General features: G+C 59.4%; 3 protein-coding genes across 3 annotated transcripts; 2 read left to right on the top strand and 1 right to left on the bottom strand.

Annotated features, from left to right (window-relative positions):
• Positions 1-212: 212 nt before the first annotated feature.
• CIAO1 (cytosolic iron-sulfur assembly component 1) lies at positions 213-2,827 on the bottom strand. The gene is made up of 7 exons (XM_082336965.1): positions 2,630-2,827; positions 1,769-1,917; positions 1,572-1,683; positions 1,372-1,460; positions 982-1,183; positions 772-859; positions 213-680 (listed from the first exon to the last, which is right to left on the bottom strand). The coding sequence occupies exons 1-7, from the start codon at positions 2,766-2,768 to the stop codon at positions 440-442; spliced, it is 1,020 nt and encodes a 339-aa protein (XP_082193091.1). The 5' UTR covers positions 2,769-2,827; the 3' UTR covers positions 213-439.
• TMEM127 (transmembrane protein 127) lies at positions 2,815-7,482 on the top strand. Its single transcript, XM_082336966.1, has 3 exons — positions 2,815-3,138; positions 4,448-4,612; positions 5,370-7,482. Exons 1-3 carry the CDS (start codon positions 2,895-2,897, stop codon positions 5,675-5,677), a joined length of 717 nt encoding a protein of 238 aa, XP_082193092.1. The 5' UTR covers positions 2,815-2,894; the 3' UTR covers positions 5,678-7,482.
• Positions 7,483-8,380: 898 nt separating this feature from the next.
• LOC309602275 (stAR-related lipid transfer protein 7, mitochondrial-like) lies at positions 8,381-18,073 on the top strand (the record flags this gene model as incomplete). The annotated part of the gene is given in 9 exon segments (XM_082335709.1): positions 8,381-8,473; positions 8,475-8,803; positions 13,150-13,355; positions 13,641-13,690; positions 14,156-14,266; positions 14,357-14,439; positions 14,712-14,811; positions 15,419-15,503; positions 17,126-18,073. Coding segments are annotated over 9 exon segments (1,245 nt in total). The 3' UTR covers positions 17,314-18,073.
• Positions 18,074-18,126: the final 53 nt, after the last annotated feature.

Genomic DNA, 18,126 nt, shown 5'->3' on the forward strand with positions numbered 1-18,126 from the left:
ACACATCCCCTCGGGCCGCGCTTCACTGTGAGGTGTAAAACCGGCTTCCAGCTGGCCCGTCCTCCTGTGCCACCTCCTCCCGCTCCCTGGGGAGCACCTCCACCCCGTTCCGCCCATCCCGAGGGTGGCAGCCGCGTTGGTGACAGCACCACAAGGAAGAGCCAGAGGCTTTGGGCAGGACACCACTGATTTATTGAGCGTGGGCCAGAAGGAGTCAGGAGCAACTCCTGCCCTGCCTCCCAAAGCCGGCGGGATCCCAGCAGAGGTGCCGTGCTCCCATCTGCATCCCCAGGGAGGCCGGTGGGACCCCCGCGGTCCCCTGGGCAGGCAAAAGTCCAACTCGCGGGGCAGAGGGGATCGGTCAGCATCTTCCCTGCCCTGCTCTCGGCACCGACACGGGGCTGCGTGCGCAGGGGGACAGGCAAGGGGACTGAACCTCTCAGCAAACTTCGGGGCGCTGGTACTTCCAGAAGGCGATCTCGCCGTCGTCGCTGCAGGAGGCCAGCAAGCCTGGTTCCTTCGGGTTCCAGGCCACGCAGTTGACGTCCTGCGAGTGCGCCCGGGGAACGTGGGCGGCGAGGCTGAAGGTGGGCTGCTGCGGGTCAGAGGACACACTTTCCTCGAAGACCCGGATGGCGTCGTCGCCGCAGGCCGTCGCCAGCGCCCCGGTGAGGTGGCACCTGGAGCCGGGGCAGCACCGGGCGGGTCACCCACGCTGCCGCCGGGAGAAAAGGGAGCCGGGCGGCTCCGCCACCGCCTCCCTCCACTCACCATGCCACGTCGTAGATGGTCCTCGTGTGGTAGCCAGAGAGGTTGCAGACGCACTTCCAGGTGGGGTCGGTACCGCTGCAGGCCACCCCTGGAAGGCAAGAGAATAACCTCGGCTCCCTGCCCGCTCTTTTCCCCTGCCCGCTCTTTTCCCCAGCAGCTTACAGGCAGCTCCGAGCCCTGCGGCACGCTAAGACGGGCTGGGAGCCTCACCTTCCTCGTTGCCTGGCTTGTACCGGCGCCAAATGCGCACGGTCTTGTCGTCGCTGCAGGAAGCCAAGCGCTCGCCACTGCGGTCGAAGGCCACGCTCCACACCGTCGACTCGTGGCCCTCCAGCGTGGCGCAGCACACCCAGTCGTCCTCCTCTTCGTGGTACAGCTTCACCGTGTCGTCGTAGCTGGCCGAGGCCAAGAGCTGAGGGAGGGCGGAGGAATCAACCGGGCGCCAGGCAGCTCAGGCGAAGCTGCCCTTCACCCGCGGTTCGAGTTTGGAGCCAGAAGGGGACCAGGTTGCCGCTCTCCAGGCCCATTCCCAGCGCTGGGGTAGGATCCGGCGTGGAAAAAACAGTGTGTGTCCCCGTGCCAGGCCTTGTTCCCACTCACCTCCTGGTTGGGGTGCCAAACCACGTGCTTGACGTCCTGCGTGTGGGAGTTGAGGACGCTGACGCACTCGTACTCCTCCTCCTCATCCACTGCAGGGAGAAAACTGTTAGGGTGAGACGAGGGGAGGCCGGCGAGCGGGGGCAGCCCTCCACTGTCCCCCCCCAGCGCCGGGGGGGCTGCTCCCCCTGCTCTCCCCTCACCTTCCCAGACCCAGACGCTCTTGTCCCGGCTGCAGGTGGCGAGCAGGGTGCCGGAGGGAGCCCAGGCCACCGACTTCACCTCGTTCTCGTGCCCCTCCAGGGTGGTGACACACTGGGGAGGGAGAGGAGAGGGGAGGGGAGGAGAGGGGAAGAGCGGGGCGCGGGCGCGGGGGGCTGGGTCCGGGGCGGGGTCTCACCTCGAAGCCGTCCTCGTGCCTCTTCCAGATGCAGGTGGTGGCGTCGAAGCTGGCGGAGGCCAGGTAGGAGCCGCAGGGGGACCAGGCCACCCTGCGCACCGTGCGCTGGTGCCCCTCGCCCAGCACCGCCCGGCAGGACCAGCCCGGCCCTGGGGGGAGCGGGATGGGGGGAGGCCCCGCCCATGCTACAAGCCCCGCCCCTCCCCAAAGAAGCCCCTCCCACACAGCCCCGCCCCCTCCCCACCCCTCCACAGGCACACCCTCGCAGCCCCACCCTCATTCCCCTCTGGCCCCGCCCCCTCACCACAGCCCCACCCTCACAGCCACTCTAGCCCTGCCCCCTCGCCATCCCACACAGCCATTGTGCCCACAGCCCCGCCCCCTCACTATGGCCCCGCCCTCTCTGCCCCTCTGCCCCACCCACTCACCACGGCCTCCCTCTCGCCCCGCCCCTCCCAGCCCCTCCCTCATTGCCTTAGCCCCGCCCCATTGAGTCCACGCCAGCCCCTTAGCCCCGCCCCTCACCGCAGACACGCCCTTCTAGCCCCGCCCCCTCACCCAGCCCCACCCTCGCTGCCCTTCCGGCCCCGCCCCCTCACTACAGCCCCGCCCCTCACCATAGCCCCTCCCTCATTCCCCTGGCCACACCCCCTCACCACAGCCCCTCCCTCCCAGCCCCTTAGCCCTGCCCCTCACCACAGCCACGCCCCTAGACCCCTGCCTCTCCTAGCTCCGCCCCCCCTGCGCTTCCGGCCACGCCCCCTCACCACAGCCTCCCTCTGGCCCCGCCCCCTCACCGGCTCCTAAGCCCCGCCCCCGCCCCGCCCCCGCGGCCCCGCCCCGCCGCCCGCCCCCCCTCACCTTCCCGCCCCCAGAGGCGGACGAGGCGGTCGCCGCCGCAGGAGGCCAGCAGGCCGCCGCCGGGGCTCCAGGCCAGGAACCAGCACCGGGAGTCGGGGTGCGCCGGTACGCGGCAAAGCAGCTCCAACGCCTCCTTCATGGCGACGTTACCGGCGATGCAGCGTGACGTCAGCGCGCCGGAACCGGAAGCGGCGTCGACCGGAAGCGGGGCGGTGGCGGAAGGCTCGGAGGCGGAGCCGCTGCGGCTGGGCCCCGGCGGGTCGGGATGTACACCCCGGGCGGGCCGGGGCTGCCCGGCGGGCGGCGGCGGCGCGGAGCGGCGGGGAGCGGCCTGCCCAAGCAGCCGGAGCGCAGCCTGGCCTCGGCGCTGCCCGGGGCTCTCTCCATCACGGCGCTCTGCACGGCGCTGGCCGAGCCCGCCTGGCTCCGCATCCACGGCGGCACCTGCGCCCGGCAGGAGCTGGGCGTCGCCGACGTCCTGGGATACGTCGACCCCGAGCTGCTGCGAGGTGAGGCCGGGCCGGGTGCGCGTGTCCCCGCTGCTCGGGGGCGCCGGGCCCGGTGTGGCGGGGGGGGGGCGGCCGGCTCTCGGGGGCTCCGGGCCTCGCCTGGGCCGGCCCGCCGGCCCCACCGCTGCCCCCAGCACCGCCGGGCCCCAGCCGCCCCCCAGGTCATTAACGAAGGTTTCCGCCTTCCAACATCGCCAAAATGAGGCGTTTTTTCCCCGTTTCAGCACTGAAACCACTCAGGGCTCGGCGCGCCCTGCCACGCCCTACAGATTCAGCTCCGAATATCGGCAATAAACTGTGTTTGCATTTACTGGCCGGGAAACGGGCCTCACCCCCTGCCCGAGCAGCTCCCGTGCGATTATCAGTCAGGAACAAGCACGAAAACACCGTTTCCAGCTTATTTTTTGAGCTAACAGGCGACCGAATCCCTCCAGCGGGATTTGTGCATTGTTGGGTCTTTTTTTTTTTTTTTTTTTATGAGTTAAAACAAGAAGCTGATGCGGTTCAAGCTTTCAAATGCACGATTCTGATGGCAAAAGGAGGCGGGCAGCTGCGTGACGCGTTTGTTTGCCCGCTTTCGGTTGCCTCTGTCCTGGCAGCCGTGGACGGCACGGGGAGGCCCCGCGGACGGCACGGGGAGGCCACCCGCCCGGCACGGACAGCGTCAGGGCCACGCGCCTGTGACTCGTTTCCAGCCCCGTGTCACGCCAGCGTGTTTGTTAGTGCTTTTTAATGTGACGTTAAAATGAACGCCTGGCTTTATTTATTAAAACCTCTCATGGCTCACAGCGGGTGAGGTGACCGGAGCCCCTTCCCCTCTTTCCTTTCTCCACCGCCTCGTTGGAGGGACCCTGTGGAAGCCGGGGTGGGGTGTGTGACCTTGAACCTCCAAATACCCCTGGCGCCAGCTGCGGACCCGCTTATGGAGGGGCAGAGTCCACGTGCGCTTGAATTTGGGTGGAGGAGCGTGGGATCTCCCTCGCTGCAGGCTTATGTCCTTCTCTTGTTCGCCAGCGGGACATGGCATTAATAAAAAGACTTTCTAGTAACACCCCCAGCTTCACTTTAAATAAGGAACCCGTGCAACTGCTGCTGTATAAAGGAGGTTCGTTTTCTAGAGCCTAATTAAAAGCGCCCCGCTATGCTCCGGTTTCTGTTGAGAGCTGCGTTGTTAAACCTCAAAGGAAAACGCTGGGCGGGATCGGAGCAGGGGGTGTCATGATACCAGTTGCTCTGTCTGATGAGTGATTTGGGTGGAAAAGAGGAGTTTTCCGGTGCTCAGCAGCCACCTCTCTTCTTCACCTTGCAGATTACTGCATGAACCCACAGACAGTCCTGCTGCTCCGGGTCATCGCCGCCTTCTGCTTCCTGGGAATCATCTGCAGCCTCTCGGCTTTCCTCCTGGACGTCTTTGGCCCCAAGCACCCAGCGTTGAAGATCACTCGCCGCTACGCTTTCGCTCACATCCTCACAGGTAAATCCCCACCGGCAGCGATGGGATTTCTACCACGCTGGAGAGAAGCCCATGGGTTTCTTTTTTCCGTCCCTGACCCTCACAGACACAGAAAAAAAGCCCCCAAAGGCTTTTTTTCAGCCTTTGGTTTGGAGCTGCGGCACCCATCTGACCTGTAGAGCTTCCCCTTTTGGCGTTTTGGGTCTGAAGGGCAACAGCAGCCTCACACGGCTAAAACTGGAGTTAAATCTTAGGGGGAAGAAGTCAAGGAGGAACATTAACTGTCTACTAATGGGTCTTATTTTTCAAAGAGATCCCATAGTGCCTTTCTGGGGAAGAAGGTCATCTTTTCTGGCTCGTGAGGTCAAAGGAGCTTTAATATCCCTTATCCCTGGCAGAATTACCCGTGTCAGACCTGAGCGGCTCAGGCAAAGTCCGAGCTGTCAGACTGCCCCAAACACTGAGCACTGATTTGTCCCTGCCTCTCCTTCTAGGTCGCTAAAAAACCCCCTTCCAACGCGTTCAGGTTTAGTTTGTGTTGCTGGCTGCCCCACTTAGCTGGGTTCATTCTCAGCCCGTGATCCTCCACTGTGTTTTCCCCTTTCTCGGGCTGAATTTCGGGCATCCGCCGCCCCCTTTCACTGCCGACTCTCACACTCTGCCTGCTTAAACCACTGGCAAGCAGGTCATGGCGTCCCTTTGCCAGATCAGCCATGAAACGAATTTGCGGATTTATTTTGTGTGCTGTCTGCTCAGTGTCTCTCCCGGCCTCTCTCAGTCCTGCAGTGTGCCACCGTCATCGGATTCTGCTACTGGGCCTCGGAGCTGATCCTTGCCCAACAACAGCAGCACAAAAAATACCACGGTTCCCAAGTCTACGTCACCTTCGCCATCAGCTTCTACCTGGTGGCGGGCGCCGGGGGAGCCTCCATCCTCGCCACCGCCGCCAACCTGCTGCGTCACTACCCCACCGAGGAAGAGGAGCAAGCCCTGGAGCTCCTGTCCGAGATGGAGGAGAACGAACCTTACCCAGCCGAGTACGAAGTGATCAACCAATTCCAGCCACCTCCGGCGTACACCCCCTGATGTCACCCGCACCGGGACGCTGTCATGGCTTCTCCCAACCCTAGAATTGATTTTCTTGGCACCTCCTTCGCTCTTCTGATCTCTCCCGTGCAGAGGAAAGAACTTTTCAGGTCAGATGACTGGCATTTTCTTCCTATCCCGTATTTTATTAACTCCACGGCGTGAGTTTTAACCCTGCACTGGCTCGGCTGGCCGAAATAACGACGGCGTCACCCCCGGCGTAGCTTCTCCCCGGCACAAGGGGCCCTGGGATCCGCTCTTCCCCATCGGAGATCTCATCCCCACCCTGCGCCAGGAAGGAGAGGGGAAATCACGCTGGATTCCCAGCCCGGCGCGCGGTGAACTCAGTCCCTCCTCTGCCGAGGTGTAACATAACACCCGGAGAAAGGTGTGACTCATGTGTGTGTGTATATATTTATATATATATAGGGGAAACGCCTGCCACGATGTGCCGGTGGGAGAGGAACAGCCCTTTATAGCGGCTGTACGGCAGGAGGAAGGTAGAACAAACCCCCCACCGCTCTGTCGGGATCCTCTTCTCTGACTGGCGCTGACCACACGAGCATTTTGCACTTTATTTCAGGCTCGGGGGAGGACGGTGACGGTTTCGGGGCCAGCTGCCGGGGACTGTCACCGCTGTAAAACCCCCGAGTGAGGTTTGCAAGCAGGCAGCGTAGTGCGGACTGATGTCAAAGAAGCTCTTCTGATGCCAGCGGTGGTTTCAGGGGTGCTCTGTCCCCCCCACCGTGGCGTCCAGCTCCTGTCGGCATCTCACCGAGCAAATCTTGGGGTTTTTTTAGCCAAGATACAACCAGACGTTGGTACAGCGACAGCTCCCGGGAAGCAGTTTGAGCCTGTGCTGGAAAACCAGTGTCTCTGCCTGTAGCTTTTATGCAAGTTCCCGATCTCCGTGCTGATCTGACTCTCTTGCTTTTTGCCCCCGCTTTTAATCTCGGTGTTTTTCTGTCCCGCTCTTAGTTTATTTCCCCATTCGTTCTGCAAGCCCTGAGAGATGCCGGACCTCGAGGAGCGAACGCTTCCCCGGATGGTGCTAGAGAGCCACGGGAAAGCCGATCCGGCACGTCCAGACCCGCAGCCAAGCCCGGAGGAGGTAGCCGGCAGGGACAGAGCGGGGTTTTTTGGGGCTGTTTAAGGCAAATTGAATAGGATAAAAACCACGCAGGGATGCATCGACGCGAGCACTGCAGCACCAAAAAACTTGAGGCTGGCTCCGCAGAGGGTATGGTAGTTCTAGGGAAGGAGTTTTAGGACAGGTCCTAGGCTCCCGGTGATCCCTTTAATGCTTTTATTACCTGTTTTCCTGCTGCCAGCTCGTCCTTTTTTTCCCGCCCCGCACCCGCAGCAGCACTGGCTATGCAAGAGGTTCGGCCGCTCACTGAGGCTCGGGCTATGGCACAAAACCAGAAAACTCAGCCCGGGGAGGGCACTGCCCGCGTCCTGCAGGACTCAAGGAGGAAAATCAGCCCCTTAAAACCCTCGGGGGTTTTGATGGAAGGGCACGGAGCGCGGGGAGAAGCCGGCAGCTTCAGGGGGTTTAGCGGCCCCGGGGCGGCTCCTCTTCCTCCTCCATCCCACCCACGGGGTCTCGGCCAAAGAAAACATCCCGCCGGCTCTTCCCCGGCATCCGGCTGGCACGGCAATCCGGCTGGAAAACAGTTCGGGTTTCCCCACCGGTGACTTATATGCAACAGAGGGGCTTGAGTGTAAATAGTCTGTGCATAAACATACTGTATTTCTGTAAAAAAAAAACCCAAAAAGAGGCAAGTGACGTCATTTCCCTCCACTGGAATCCAGACGGGAGGCGGGGGCGCGGGGCTCCCCCCGCACTTCTCCAGAGGAAATAAAGGGGGTGCACAGAGCCGTGTGTGGGAGCTTGCGCTTTCTTCCAGAAAAGGGGGTGCCCCTCCTCGCGCTGCGCCCCGGGGAACGGTGCTGAATGGTGCTGCCTCGTGCCCGCCGCGCTCTGCCCTGCGCCCCAATAAACACCCCTGCCCCCGCTAACCAGCCCTACCTGCACCCACGGCCCCCCAATAACCGGCCCTGCCTGCACCCCATTGCACCCCAATAACTGACCCTGCCTGCACCTGCTGCCTCCCAGTAACTGTCCCTGCCTGCACCCCATTGCCCCCCATAGCCGGCCCTGCGTGCACCCGCTGCCCCTGCCTGCACCTGCTGCCCCCCAATAACTGGCCCTGCCTGCACCATTGCACCCCAATGACCGGCCCTGCCCACACCCGCTCACCCCCAATAACCAGCCTTGCCCACACCCAGTAACTGGCCCTGCCTGCACCCCATTGCCCCCCAATAACCAGCCCTGCCTGCACCCAATAATGAGCCCTGCCTGCACGCCACGGCCCCCCATAACCGGCCCTGCCTGCACCCCGCCCCGCCCTCCGCGGTGGGGGCGTGGTCCCGCGCCAAGCCCCGCCCCTCCGGTGGACGGCCACGCCCCCGCAAGACCACGCCCCCGGCGCTCCCCGGGTCGCCCCGCCCACCGAGCCTTCGGCGCCCCGCGCGCCCTTGCCGTCGCCTCCCTCGGCCTCCGCGCGCCCGCGGGGGCGGGCCCTCCGCGCCACCGCCCAATGGCCGCGCGGGGCGACGAGGCGGCGGGCCAATGGCGGGGCGGCGCGGCGCGATGACGCGCCGAGCGCGACGCGGGGCGGCCGGCGGAGGAGCGGCGGCATGTTGCAGCCGCGGCGGCCGCTCGTCGGCCTCGTCGCCCGCTGCGCCCGCGCCACCCGCCTCGGCCCCCGCCCGCCCGGGCCCGCCGAGGCCCCCCCCCGCTGCCGGCGGCCAGGCGGGGGGCGGCGCGGGGCGGCGGGGCCTCCTGGGCCTGCTGGCGCGGCAGTGCAGCTGCGTGACGGGGCAGCGGGCGCGGCGGGCCCGGCGGGCCTGGTGCCGCGGCGGCGGCGGTAGCGGCGGGGACGGGGCGGCGGCGGAGCGGGCGAGGCGCGGCGGCGGCGGCGGCGGGTGGTGGTGGTGGTGGTGGTGGCGGGGGCCGCTCCGAGGCCGCCCCGCCTTCGCCGCCACCGGCCGCCTCATGGCGACCCTGGCCGGTGTCTTCGTCTGGGACGGGCAGCGCATCGAGGAGGAGGAGCTGCAGCGGTGGGTGTCCGCCGCGGGGCCCCCCGGGACCGGGACACTCGGTGGCCCCCCACCCCCCAATCCTCGGTGGCCCCCAGCCCCCCCGCTCCCCCGTTCCGTAGGGCCTGGGGTGCCCCCAGACCCTCAGGGCTCTCCCCCACAACTCTTTTTGGGCGGGGGTGCCCTCACAAACCTTCCCAGCCCTGGTGTTCCCACCCTCTGCAGGTTCTGCCCCGTATCGTGACCTGGGGGTGCCCCCTCAAGTCCTCCCCCCCGCAGGGTACCCCCCTAAATCTCCTGGGGTGCTGCCCCACGCTGTTGTCCTCGGGGGGGTGTCCCCCAGCCCTTTTTCTGGGGTGCTGGGCGGGGGCATACTGTGTTCCCTAAATCCTGTCCCTGCTTGGTGCACCCTCTGCAAAGTCACTGGGGCCTCGGGGTGCCCCTTGGCCCCCCAGTTTTCTGCTTGGTGCCTCCCCCCAGCTTTCTCCCCCCCCATCCTTGGCCTCTGGGGGTGCACCTTCTGCCCCCCAGATCCTGCCCCAACGGGCTGCCTCCCCCAAACCCTCCCCGCCATCGTTTTAGGGTGGCCCTTACACCCCCACCTCCCCCCGGGGGTGCTGCAGAAAGAGGTGGTTCCCCCCCCCCCCCCCCCCGATACTGGGTGCTCCCCATCGTGCTGCTGCATGGAGCATTTACACCTGGGGGACGGTGCTGGCGTGGGACACGCATGCACACACACGCACAGAGCCCCCCAATCCAACGGGATGAGGATGGAAGGGCCCTCTGACCTTTCCAGTTGCCTTTTGAGATGGCTGTGGAAGCATGCAGCTTCATTTAGCTGTAATTATCCAATGTAGCCTGTAACAAAGTGGGGGGTGAGTCAGGACAGGGTAATTAAGACTTAATGAGAAGTTCAGGGTGCGATGGGGCATCACCGCGTTTCCCCTCTCTTAAATTCTACATCCGTATGCCTCATCCAGACTGTCATGTGGATGTTAAATACCTGGTCTTTGTTTAAGTCGCTTACCTAAGGCTTAATTAAATCTTAGAGCTAATGAGAAACAAGCATCACACCCTGATTTGTGACACCTTCCAACATTTTAGAGCGATCCCCAGCCTTTACACGCAGCCAACGCTGGAAAAAGAGCCAAATCCTGATTTTATTCCCTAGGAAGGAGCTGCCGCTCTGTGTTGCGCAGCCTTTTGGGTCCCAGCACTGCAGATAAACCCTGCCTGATGTTTTCCAGTGGGCTCAGCAGGGCTTGGCTTAGGCCTGGGATTAAAAGCGGAGTTGATCTTTTCTTGTTCAAGGTTACTCCTTGCAGGCTTGAGCCTCCTCACCTTAATTTAAAGACTCTGCAAGCCCAATCTTCTTCCAGTGCGCTTTACCAGGCAAGGGAGAGTTCGCTTTTACTTTTCCTCTTTATTATTTACTTTCTCCTTATTCCTTTAATCATTTACTCTCTGTCATGGCTCATTAGGCGTCAGTCTAGTTGTGGGAGCAATCAAGTCCTCAGCAGAGTCTTTGCTCATTGTTATAACGAGTTGGAGTTGCGGGAGGTCTTGGCAGGAGACCTTTGTTCTCCCCTCTTCAACATCCAGTGTATTCTTACAAGACAGGTGGGATTACGTCGCAGATGGGCTCGAAATGATGGCAGAAATAAATAAACAGGATGAAACTATGCAGTGAAACTCTTCCCGCTTAGCTCAACCGTGCCTTTGTGTCAGCCAGGGAGCTGTGTCTCCTCCTGGGGTTTAAAATAGCTCTCCGCTTTGGTATCGTCTTTCTCTTCCCCTCCCAGCTCTCCTTCTCCTCTGTCCTCCTCTCATTTAACTTTATGGGAGACTTTTTTTTTTTCCCCTTGGTAAAACTAAAGTCCCTGCTCCGGTGGTGCTGTCCCCACCTTCTGGCGTGGTGGTTTGTAGCTGTCGGGGTGTCAAAAATGGCGAGGGAGAGCTCTGCCCAGGGTCGGCGTCACCTCCAGCCTGCCCCGCCGTCCCCTGCGGTGGCATCCCGCCCGCCGCCAGTGCAGAAACACCGATGCAGCCCCCCCGGCTGAGCGAGGCCGGGGCTGGACGCCGGCCAGGGAAGCGGCTCAGGCGGCTGTCGGCATCTGCCTGTCCTTTAGCCACCAGCTAACGAAGGTGCCTCGTCCTCCGTGCGGCCGGTTGGAGCAGGCTGCGCTGGGTGATGGAGCCCCTGCCAAGGTGAGAGCTTTGCTGCCGGGCTGGGAGCCTCCTGCTCTGTCAGTTAGCTTCATTTAGAAATGAAAATGAGCAGGTTTAAGGCGCGGGGTTGGGCTTGTGAGGGTTTTGCAGCCAGTGTCTCCAAGCCCTCACCGATCAGATGCTGGCGACAGTGGTTTGGTTTTCAGGTGCTGCGGTACCACGCCCCTTCCTCAGGGAGAGGGGGGTCATGGATTTTGGTTTTTATGCCATGAGATGGGTGCTTGTTTGTAGAGGGACAAGGGCCAGGCCAGTAGCAGCCTCACGCGTCGATGCGGATAAATCCTGTGGCTGTTATTTTTCTAGCTCGTCTCCAGTGAGGATGGAGGTGGCGAAGCAGGAGCACGGAGGCTTTGCTCCCTGCCCCGGTTTGATCCCGTCCCATCCCGCTATCCCCGTGGAGCAGCTTGGCTGCGGTCACGGAGGTGATCCAGCTTAGAAAAGTCTCCTCGTCCCATTGCCCCGGCTTGCCGCCGCTCCCGCGGGCTCCGCACCTCTCCAACCCCGTCTCAGTTCGCTAACCCAGCCAGTTCAGGTTTTGCTGTATCAGTGAGAGGAGTCGACTCACGGAGGGATGGAGCGAAGGCTGTAATCAATAAACCAGAGGTGGGAAGGAGGCGATGGAGGGAGTGGGGCTCTCCCTGGTCAGTGAACGTAACAGTAGGGCTGTTTTGGGGCACAGGGGAGTGTTTGTGGGGGGTCAGGCCAGAGCTGTGCCCACCAAACATGGCGGGGGAAGGCGGCTTTGTGGATCAAATTTGTCCTGTGAAGCTTTCAGACCAGTCTGGGAAGGCTGGGAGCTTGGCGATTTCCAGCAACCACGAACATTAATTCAGACAGACCAGTGAGACCTGCCTTGCAGGTTACAAATTCATACTTTAGTTCCGGCTGATGCTAATTACTTTAATATAATTAGTGTCTTCAGGCATCACCAGGAGGGTTGAAAGCGATGCAGACAGCGAGTGATCCTCCTTCCTTGAGGTTGAGGACTCCAGGTGTAGATAAACCAGCCATTCCTCTCTAGTGTTTTATTCTGAGGGGCTGAAGCTGCAGCTCAGAGGGATTTATCCCGGTGGTGGGAAGTTTTCTTGCCCTCTTCTCTTCCCCGTGTATTTTTGAGACCCAAGATCTGAACCCAGTTTCTGTAGGTGAAGGATGCTGAAACTGGGGGGGTTGATGCTCTGTGGAGCCACGTCTGTGGGAAGCCCCCGCTTCTGTTTCCTTCCCTCTCGTAGGAGAGGCTGCTGTTCCTGTTTGCTGCCTGGCAAACTGGCTGCTGTCGGTGATTCGCTTCTTGTCGCTTTGCAGACCGAGACGGGCTCTCATGAGCCAACCCTCGCTACCCCGAAACCCCCTTCCCCTCCCTGCTTCCTTTTGCACCCCAAGTCTCAATCCTGCAGATGACTTCATACCTCAGCGCCTTCAGTCTGAAAATCCTTCATTTCCTTAAATCCGTCTTACTTTCTGTTTCATCCTGCGCAGCTTCTATTTGATCCAGCCAGGAAAACAAATCTTGGTTTGAGAGCATCTGATGGTGACCGCTGTGGGTTTTTTTCCTTCGTGGAAAGGCTGATATTCACCGAGGATGGAGGGTGGTTTTTCTGCTGGATCTCAGTGGGGTGGGGGAGAAGCACTTCCCATCCGTACAAGGAACAAGCCCCTGCATGCTTCCCCTAAGAAACAGCCAGCACAATGCCACTGCTACCATCCGCGAGGTTTTATCCCTTCCTCTCCTTGAAGAGCAAGCCCTGCGGGTGACATTTTGTGGTGCTGCAAGGGCCACCTGGCTTAGGGACTCCCCAGCAGGTGTGTTCAACACCCAACTAGGTTTCTACCCTGCCAGAGGACGTGGGAAGCCCCCCATGAACACACCACGGCACGATTTTTCAGTGCTGTGTAATATTTATAAGCACAAGACCCTTAGGATGAAAGAAAAACGCTGCAGGCGTGGGTTTTCTGCGCCAGTGAGCGACCCAGGCAGGAGGGGAGAGCCCAGGCTGCTCTTCCTACACCAGAAACCCTCTAGATGAAGCCTGGACCGTGCTGGGAAGGTTTTGCCGGTCTCGGGGGGCTCCATCTTTAGCAGAAAGGCTCCGACGAGACTTTGGTTACAAACTGTTTTGGTTTTCGTCTTCCTCCAGGTCCGCACAGGAGATGAAGCACATGGAGAATATCTCCAGCCTGCTACAGGGCAGCAGCCCGGGCGAGTATCAACGGCTGGATCCCAAATTGGAACGAGAGGCTGTCGCCGCTCCCGGGGAGCAGCCCTGGGAGATGATCATGGACAAGAAGCACTTTAAGCTCTGGCGGCGGCCCATCGAGGGCACCCACTTATACCAGTACCGAGGTAACGGTGCTCCCCGTACCCTGCCTGTAGCTTGTTTTTCCTGCGCCGAGTCCTCGGGGGGGTGTGCGCCTTCTGCGTCCCACCTGGCCTGTATTTATAGGAAACTGGAAAAACTGGGAATTGTAGTCCTTTGCATCCCTCTCCACAGATCCTGTCCCCCCATAGCCCTTCGGAGGGTTCCCAGCCCTGCCACCCGCCTTAGAAAATGCCTTTTCCTTTTATTCTTGCTGCACTGAGATAAAGACAGGCTTATGCCTGGGACTAAAAACTTTCTCTTTACCGCAGTGTTCGGGTCGTACACGGATGTGACTCCCAGGCAATTCTTCAACGTACAGGTGAGGACCTTTGAAATCTGGGCTGTGTGTGCATTAGAACTAAAGTACAGCCTCTGCCCGAGGGGTGGGATAGAAAATGGTGAATATTCTCTTCTCTTTATACCATTTATGTGATCTAGAGCCGATCCCAATGTAGATCAGAAGCAGGGTGAGTTACCCCATGCCCCAGTCGGGTTTTGCTGCCCGTCCCTGCTGCCCACAGCAGGGTGAAGGATCAGCATGTGTGGTCTGCGATCCACTGCAGGAGCTCAGTGGGTTTCTGGTCCTAGCTCGCTCTCTGCCTGCCCTGCCAGCTTCTGCGCTTCCTCTTCTGGTGACTCTCAAAGAGTATTTAATAATTTCCTGGTGGGTAAAACGCCTGACCGTGACACAGCTTGTTTCCACAGGATGAGGAAAAGGGCCGGTTACCTTCCTTTTAACAGCGCTGTTGGACTTTGTTGTGACTCAGCCTCTCTTTCTTGCCAGCTGGACACTGAATATAGGAAGAAGTGGGACTCACTGGTCATCAAATTGGACGTAATCGAGAGAGATCTGGCCACTGGATCGGAAGTGATTCACTGGGTCACTCATTTCCCGGTGAGCGGCTCCTTCTTTCCTGCGCCGGTGATCCTCCTTACCCCAGGCAAATGGCCAGTGGGGTTGATGCCTGTTCTTTCTCCTCCCCAGTACCCTATGTACTCGCGAGACTATGTATACGTTCGACGGTACAGCGTAGACAAAGAGAACAACCTGATGGTACTAGTCTCACGGTACGTATTGCCGGGCTGACCTCCCGGCAGCTTTCTGCCGTCTCCCGTCTGTAAAACAAAGTTGAGAGCTGGGTATAGATTTCATGAGCTTTTTTTTTTTTTTTTTTTTAAACTGTGTCAAAACTTTAGGGATCTGTCTTGAAAATACAGCCATCTTCTCTGGGATTAAAATGTTGTTCTCTTAGTACCCACCTCCAAAACACCAGCAGATGCTCAGTGTAGTCCCCACCCAGAGCTCACCTTGTGCTGCTCCCTTCTCATGTTCCCTCCAGGGCAGTGGAGCATCCAAGTGTCCCCGAAGACCCCGAGTACGTTCGGGTCAGAACCTATGAATCCCAAATGGTCATCCGTCCCCACAAAACCTTTGATGAGGTACGTTTTGGGGTGGGCTGGGAAACGGAGCAGAACGCTTGTCACGAGATTGCTTCCTCCTGCTCCAACCCCTGCTCTGAGGGGAACTGTGCCTTCTCGGGCCCTGATCCATAGCACTAAGCTGGGATAAATAGTCCCGAGTCGGAAAGGAGGGATGAGTTTGTTTCCAAAAGGCAAGGGAAACTCATCCACGTGCAGCTCTGGAAGGATTTGAAGCTCTGTCCTGGTAGCTTAAGACTCTTCCTGCAGGAGTCTGGTGCCCCCGGAGAGCTGAACACGCCATTTCAGAGCACCCGGCTTCTTTAAAAAAAGCCTTAAGCCTCGCAAGTCTCGTTCCTAGTGCTTAATGTTCTCAGAGAAAGCGTTGCTTGGTCTTTGCAGGGTATCCAGAGGCTGAAGAGAGTGTGCTGGGTCAGTGGAGGGCTAGGGGAGTGACACCTCCTTCTCAAAAAAAACCCCCTCCCTGTGTGCTTTTACTGGGTCTTGATGGGTCTGCGTCGCATCCTTCTTAACGCTGCAAGCAGCCCTAAAGGGAATTTAAATGAGGATGCAAAGCCCAGCAGAGTTTCTCTGCCAGCTCAGGCTCACTCGCCTTCTCCTTTCCCAGAACGGTTTCGACTACTTGCTGACCTACAGCGACAACCCGCAGACCGTGTTCCCCCGTTACTGCGTCAGCTGGATGGTCTCGAGCGGTGAGTGAGCTTTGGCGGGGAGAATTCACCCCTTGGTGACAAATTCCTCCAGCTTCTCACTCTGGAGCGAGCACGGGTGCTCCTGCCTTCCCCTTCCTGCACCTGTGTGGGGCAGAAAATAGACAGAGAAGCTTAAAAACTGAGACCTGGAGGATTTGGGGGTATTTTTGGTGCCTCGGGCTGCTCTTCCTTTGTCACGGGGAGGAAGTCCTGCCTGGATTCCTGGCTGTGAGGGGGAAAGGTGTCCATGCACAAGGATGCTCTTTCTCCCCAGTGTCTGCTCCAGGCAGAAGGAAAAAAACAGCAGGATCCCTTTTTTTTTTTTTTTTTTTTTTTTTTTTTAAATAGAATGAGCTGTTTTTTCCTTACTTCAGAGCAGCGCTGGCTCTGAAGCTTTTCTGCAATTCACTTCTCCCCCTTAGAGCAAACGGGGAAGAAAATTCCTTCTAGTTAGAGGTACAGTGCCTGCGCTGAGACTTCCATGAAGGAGCTTGGCTTTAAGTGGAGGGGAAAAAAGCAGTGTTTAAAGGATCTGGCTGAGCCGATGGCTGTCCCCCCTGCAGAGCTGCTCAAAAATAAACCTGAAAGAGCCCAAGGTGCACTTGGCATTGCAATACCTACTGAGGGGTTCAACACTGCCCTCCAGGCAGGGGAGGATGGAAAGCGCTGCTTTCTCATGGGATTGGGAGAAAAATGGGCTGTCACCACCTTTAACTCATTTTGTTTATCAGCAGGGGGAATAAAACCACAAGTGTGGTGATTTTTCCCCCTGCCCCCTTACCGTCACGCAGCTCGTGGTAGAGACTGATGCAAGAACGAGTTGAAAGACGTTCATTCAACATGCTCGAGCATCAGACCAACTTTTTTTCTTCAACTTCCTTGCTTCGCCAGCCACTGAAACCTCTTTTCTTCCGGAGTGCTCTCTTTAACACATGTAAAAGGCGTCTAAAGCTCCCGGGGGGGGGCTGGTGTCACCCACGCACCCCTGTGCCACGGTAGCTGCATGGTGCAGGGGCCTCCTCCGTGCTCTTAATGCTCATTGTTTTAGAATAAAAATGATGAGTGGTGGGAGATCAGCATCTCCAGGTGGGGCCGCGTGGAGCTGGTGCAGCCCTGCCTGGGGCAGAGGCGATAATTGTAAACATTAATTAATGTGTCACAAAATCGCTCCCAGGTCACTTATAACATAGCCAGGAGGCGGTGAGGTTCCCCAGGGCTCGCAGGAGGGGCTGCCTGGCTCCGAGGTCCTCGCACCCCTATTCCAGAACAGATCTCAGCAAGTCAAATAAGAGTTGATTTATTTTTTTTAATTAAAACAACAAAAAACCCACCATAAAGCACCGTAACCGCGAGGTTTTAACTGAGCAGGGGGACGGGAAGTGGCAGAAATCCCTTAATGCCAGCGAGGTTGTGGGATGCCCCTTGAATAAAGTGGCAGAGCGGCGTTATCAGGAGGGAAGAGAAAAGTCAGGAGGGAAAAGAAAAATCAGGGGAGGTGAGAAGGGGGAAAGACAGGAGGATCTCCCCTCCTGCATCTCCGGAGCCCAGCGGCTGCGTTGCTGAGCAGATGCCCATTCCCCCTCCTGCATCGCTCACCTTCTCCCGCTTCTCCTTCCCACCAGGTATGCCGGATTTCCTGGAGAAGCTGCACACGGCAGCTCTGAAAGCCAAAAAGATGGAGATCGAAGTGCGGGACTATATGTCTGCCAAGCCCATCGAGGGCGGCGGCAGCGAGGGGAAGGCGAGTATGGCAGCAGCGGAGCACAAGAGCGATGGCACCTGCAGCCCTGCCCAGCTGGAATACGCCTGAGGAGCTGAGCCTCCGCTCCTCCGGCCCCGGGACGGGAGCCGGGCTCCAGAGAGGGACCTGTGCCATGCTGCTGCTGCCGGAGCTTAGTTCAGTTTTTTCCCTCCCTGTCTCATCTCCAAAGCTCTGCTCCCTCTTGAGGATGGGGATCCTGTTCCCTGTGTGTTTGTGGCCAGGCTGATGAAATCTCATGTCGTGTAATCATTTTTCTGTACTGGTAAATATTTCCCCTCCCTGACAAGAAAAAATACCCTAAACCAACCACCTTTTACCGCAGCACGGACAGCCTCTCCCTACCCTGCCCAGCCCCTCCTCTTCTCATCCCTCTTCGGACTTTGGACCCTGAATATTTTTGGGTCTTGCTTTTGTACTGCGGCGGCTGGATGAGGATGCTCCACGTCACCATCTCGGGGTGTTTTTTCCCCACCAAAAGACCCTTCAGCCCCCTCGGCCTGCGAGGGGGGGGTGTTGGTGTTACTGGGGTGGGTGACCTGAACTGGTGAAACTGGGGAAAAATGCTATTTTGGGGTGGTTTTTAGCTGCTGGTTTGTTGTAGGGAAGGGTAGAGCTTGCGAGATGAGGGGGGCACCTCTCTGCTGGTGCTAACCCTGGGTCACCGTGACCCCCCCCGCTGCCCCTCATCGCGGTACCGGGGCTGATCCGGACAGATTGCGGCACGGGGAGGGGGATCAGTGTCAGCCCTTGGGATCAGGGCAAGCCGTAGGAGCAGCAAAATACTAATAAATCATCTGTCATAGCCACAGCTGTGGTTGTGGGTGCCTGTGTGCCCCCTGGGATCCTAATTAGCTTCCCATG

This window comes from Platalea leucorodia (genome assembly GCF_965183815.1).
Source record: "Platalea leucorodia genome assembly, chromosome: Z".
NCBI classification, from domain to species: Eukaryota; Metazoa; Chordata; class Aves; order Pelecaniformes; family Threskiornithidae; genus Platalea; species Platalea leucorodia.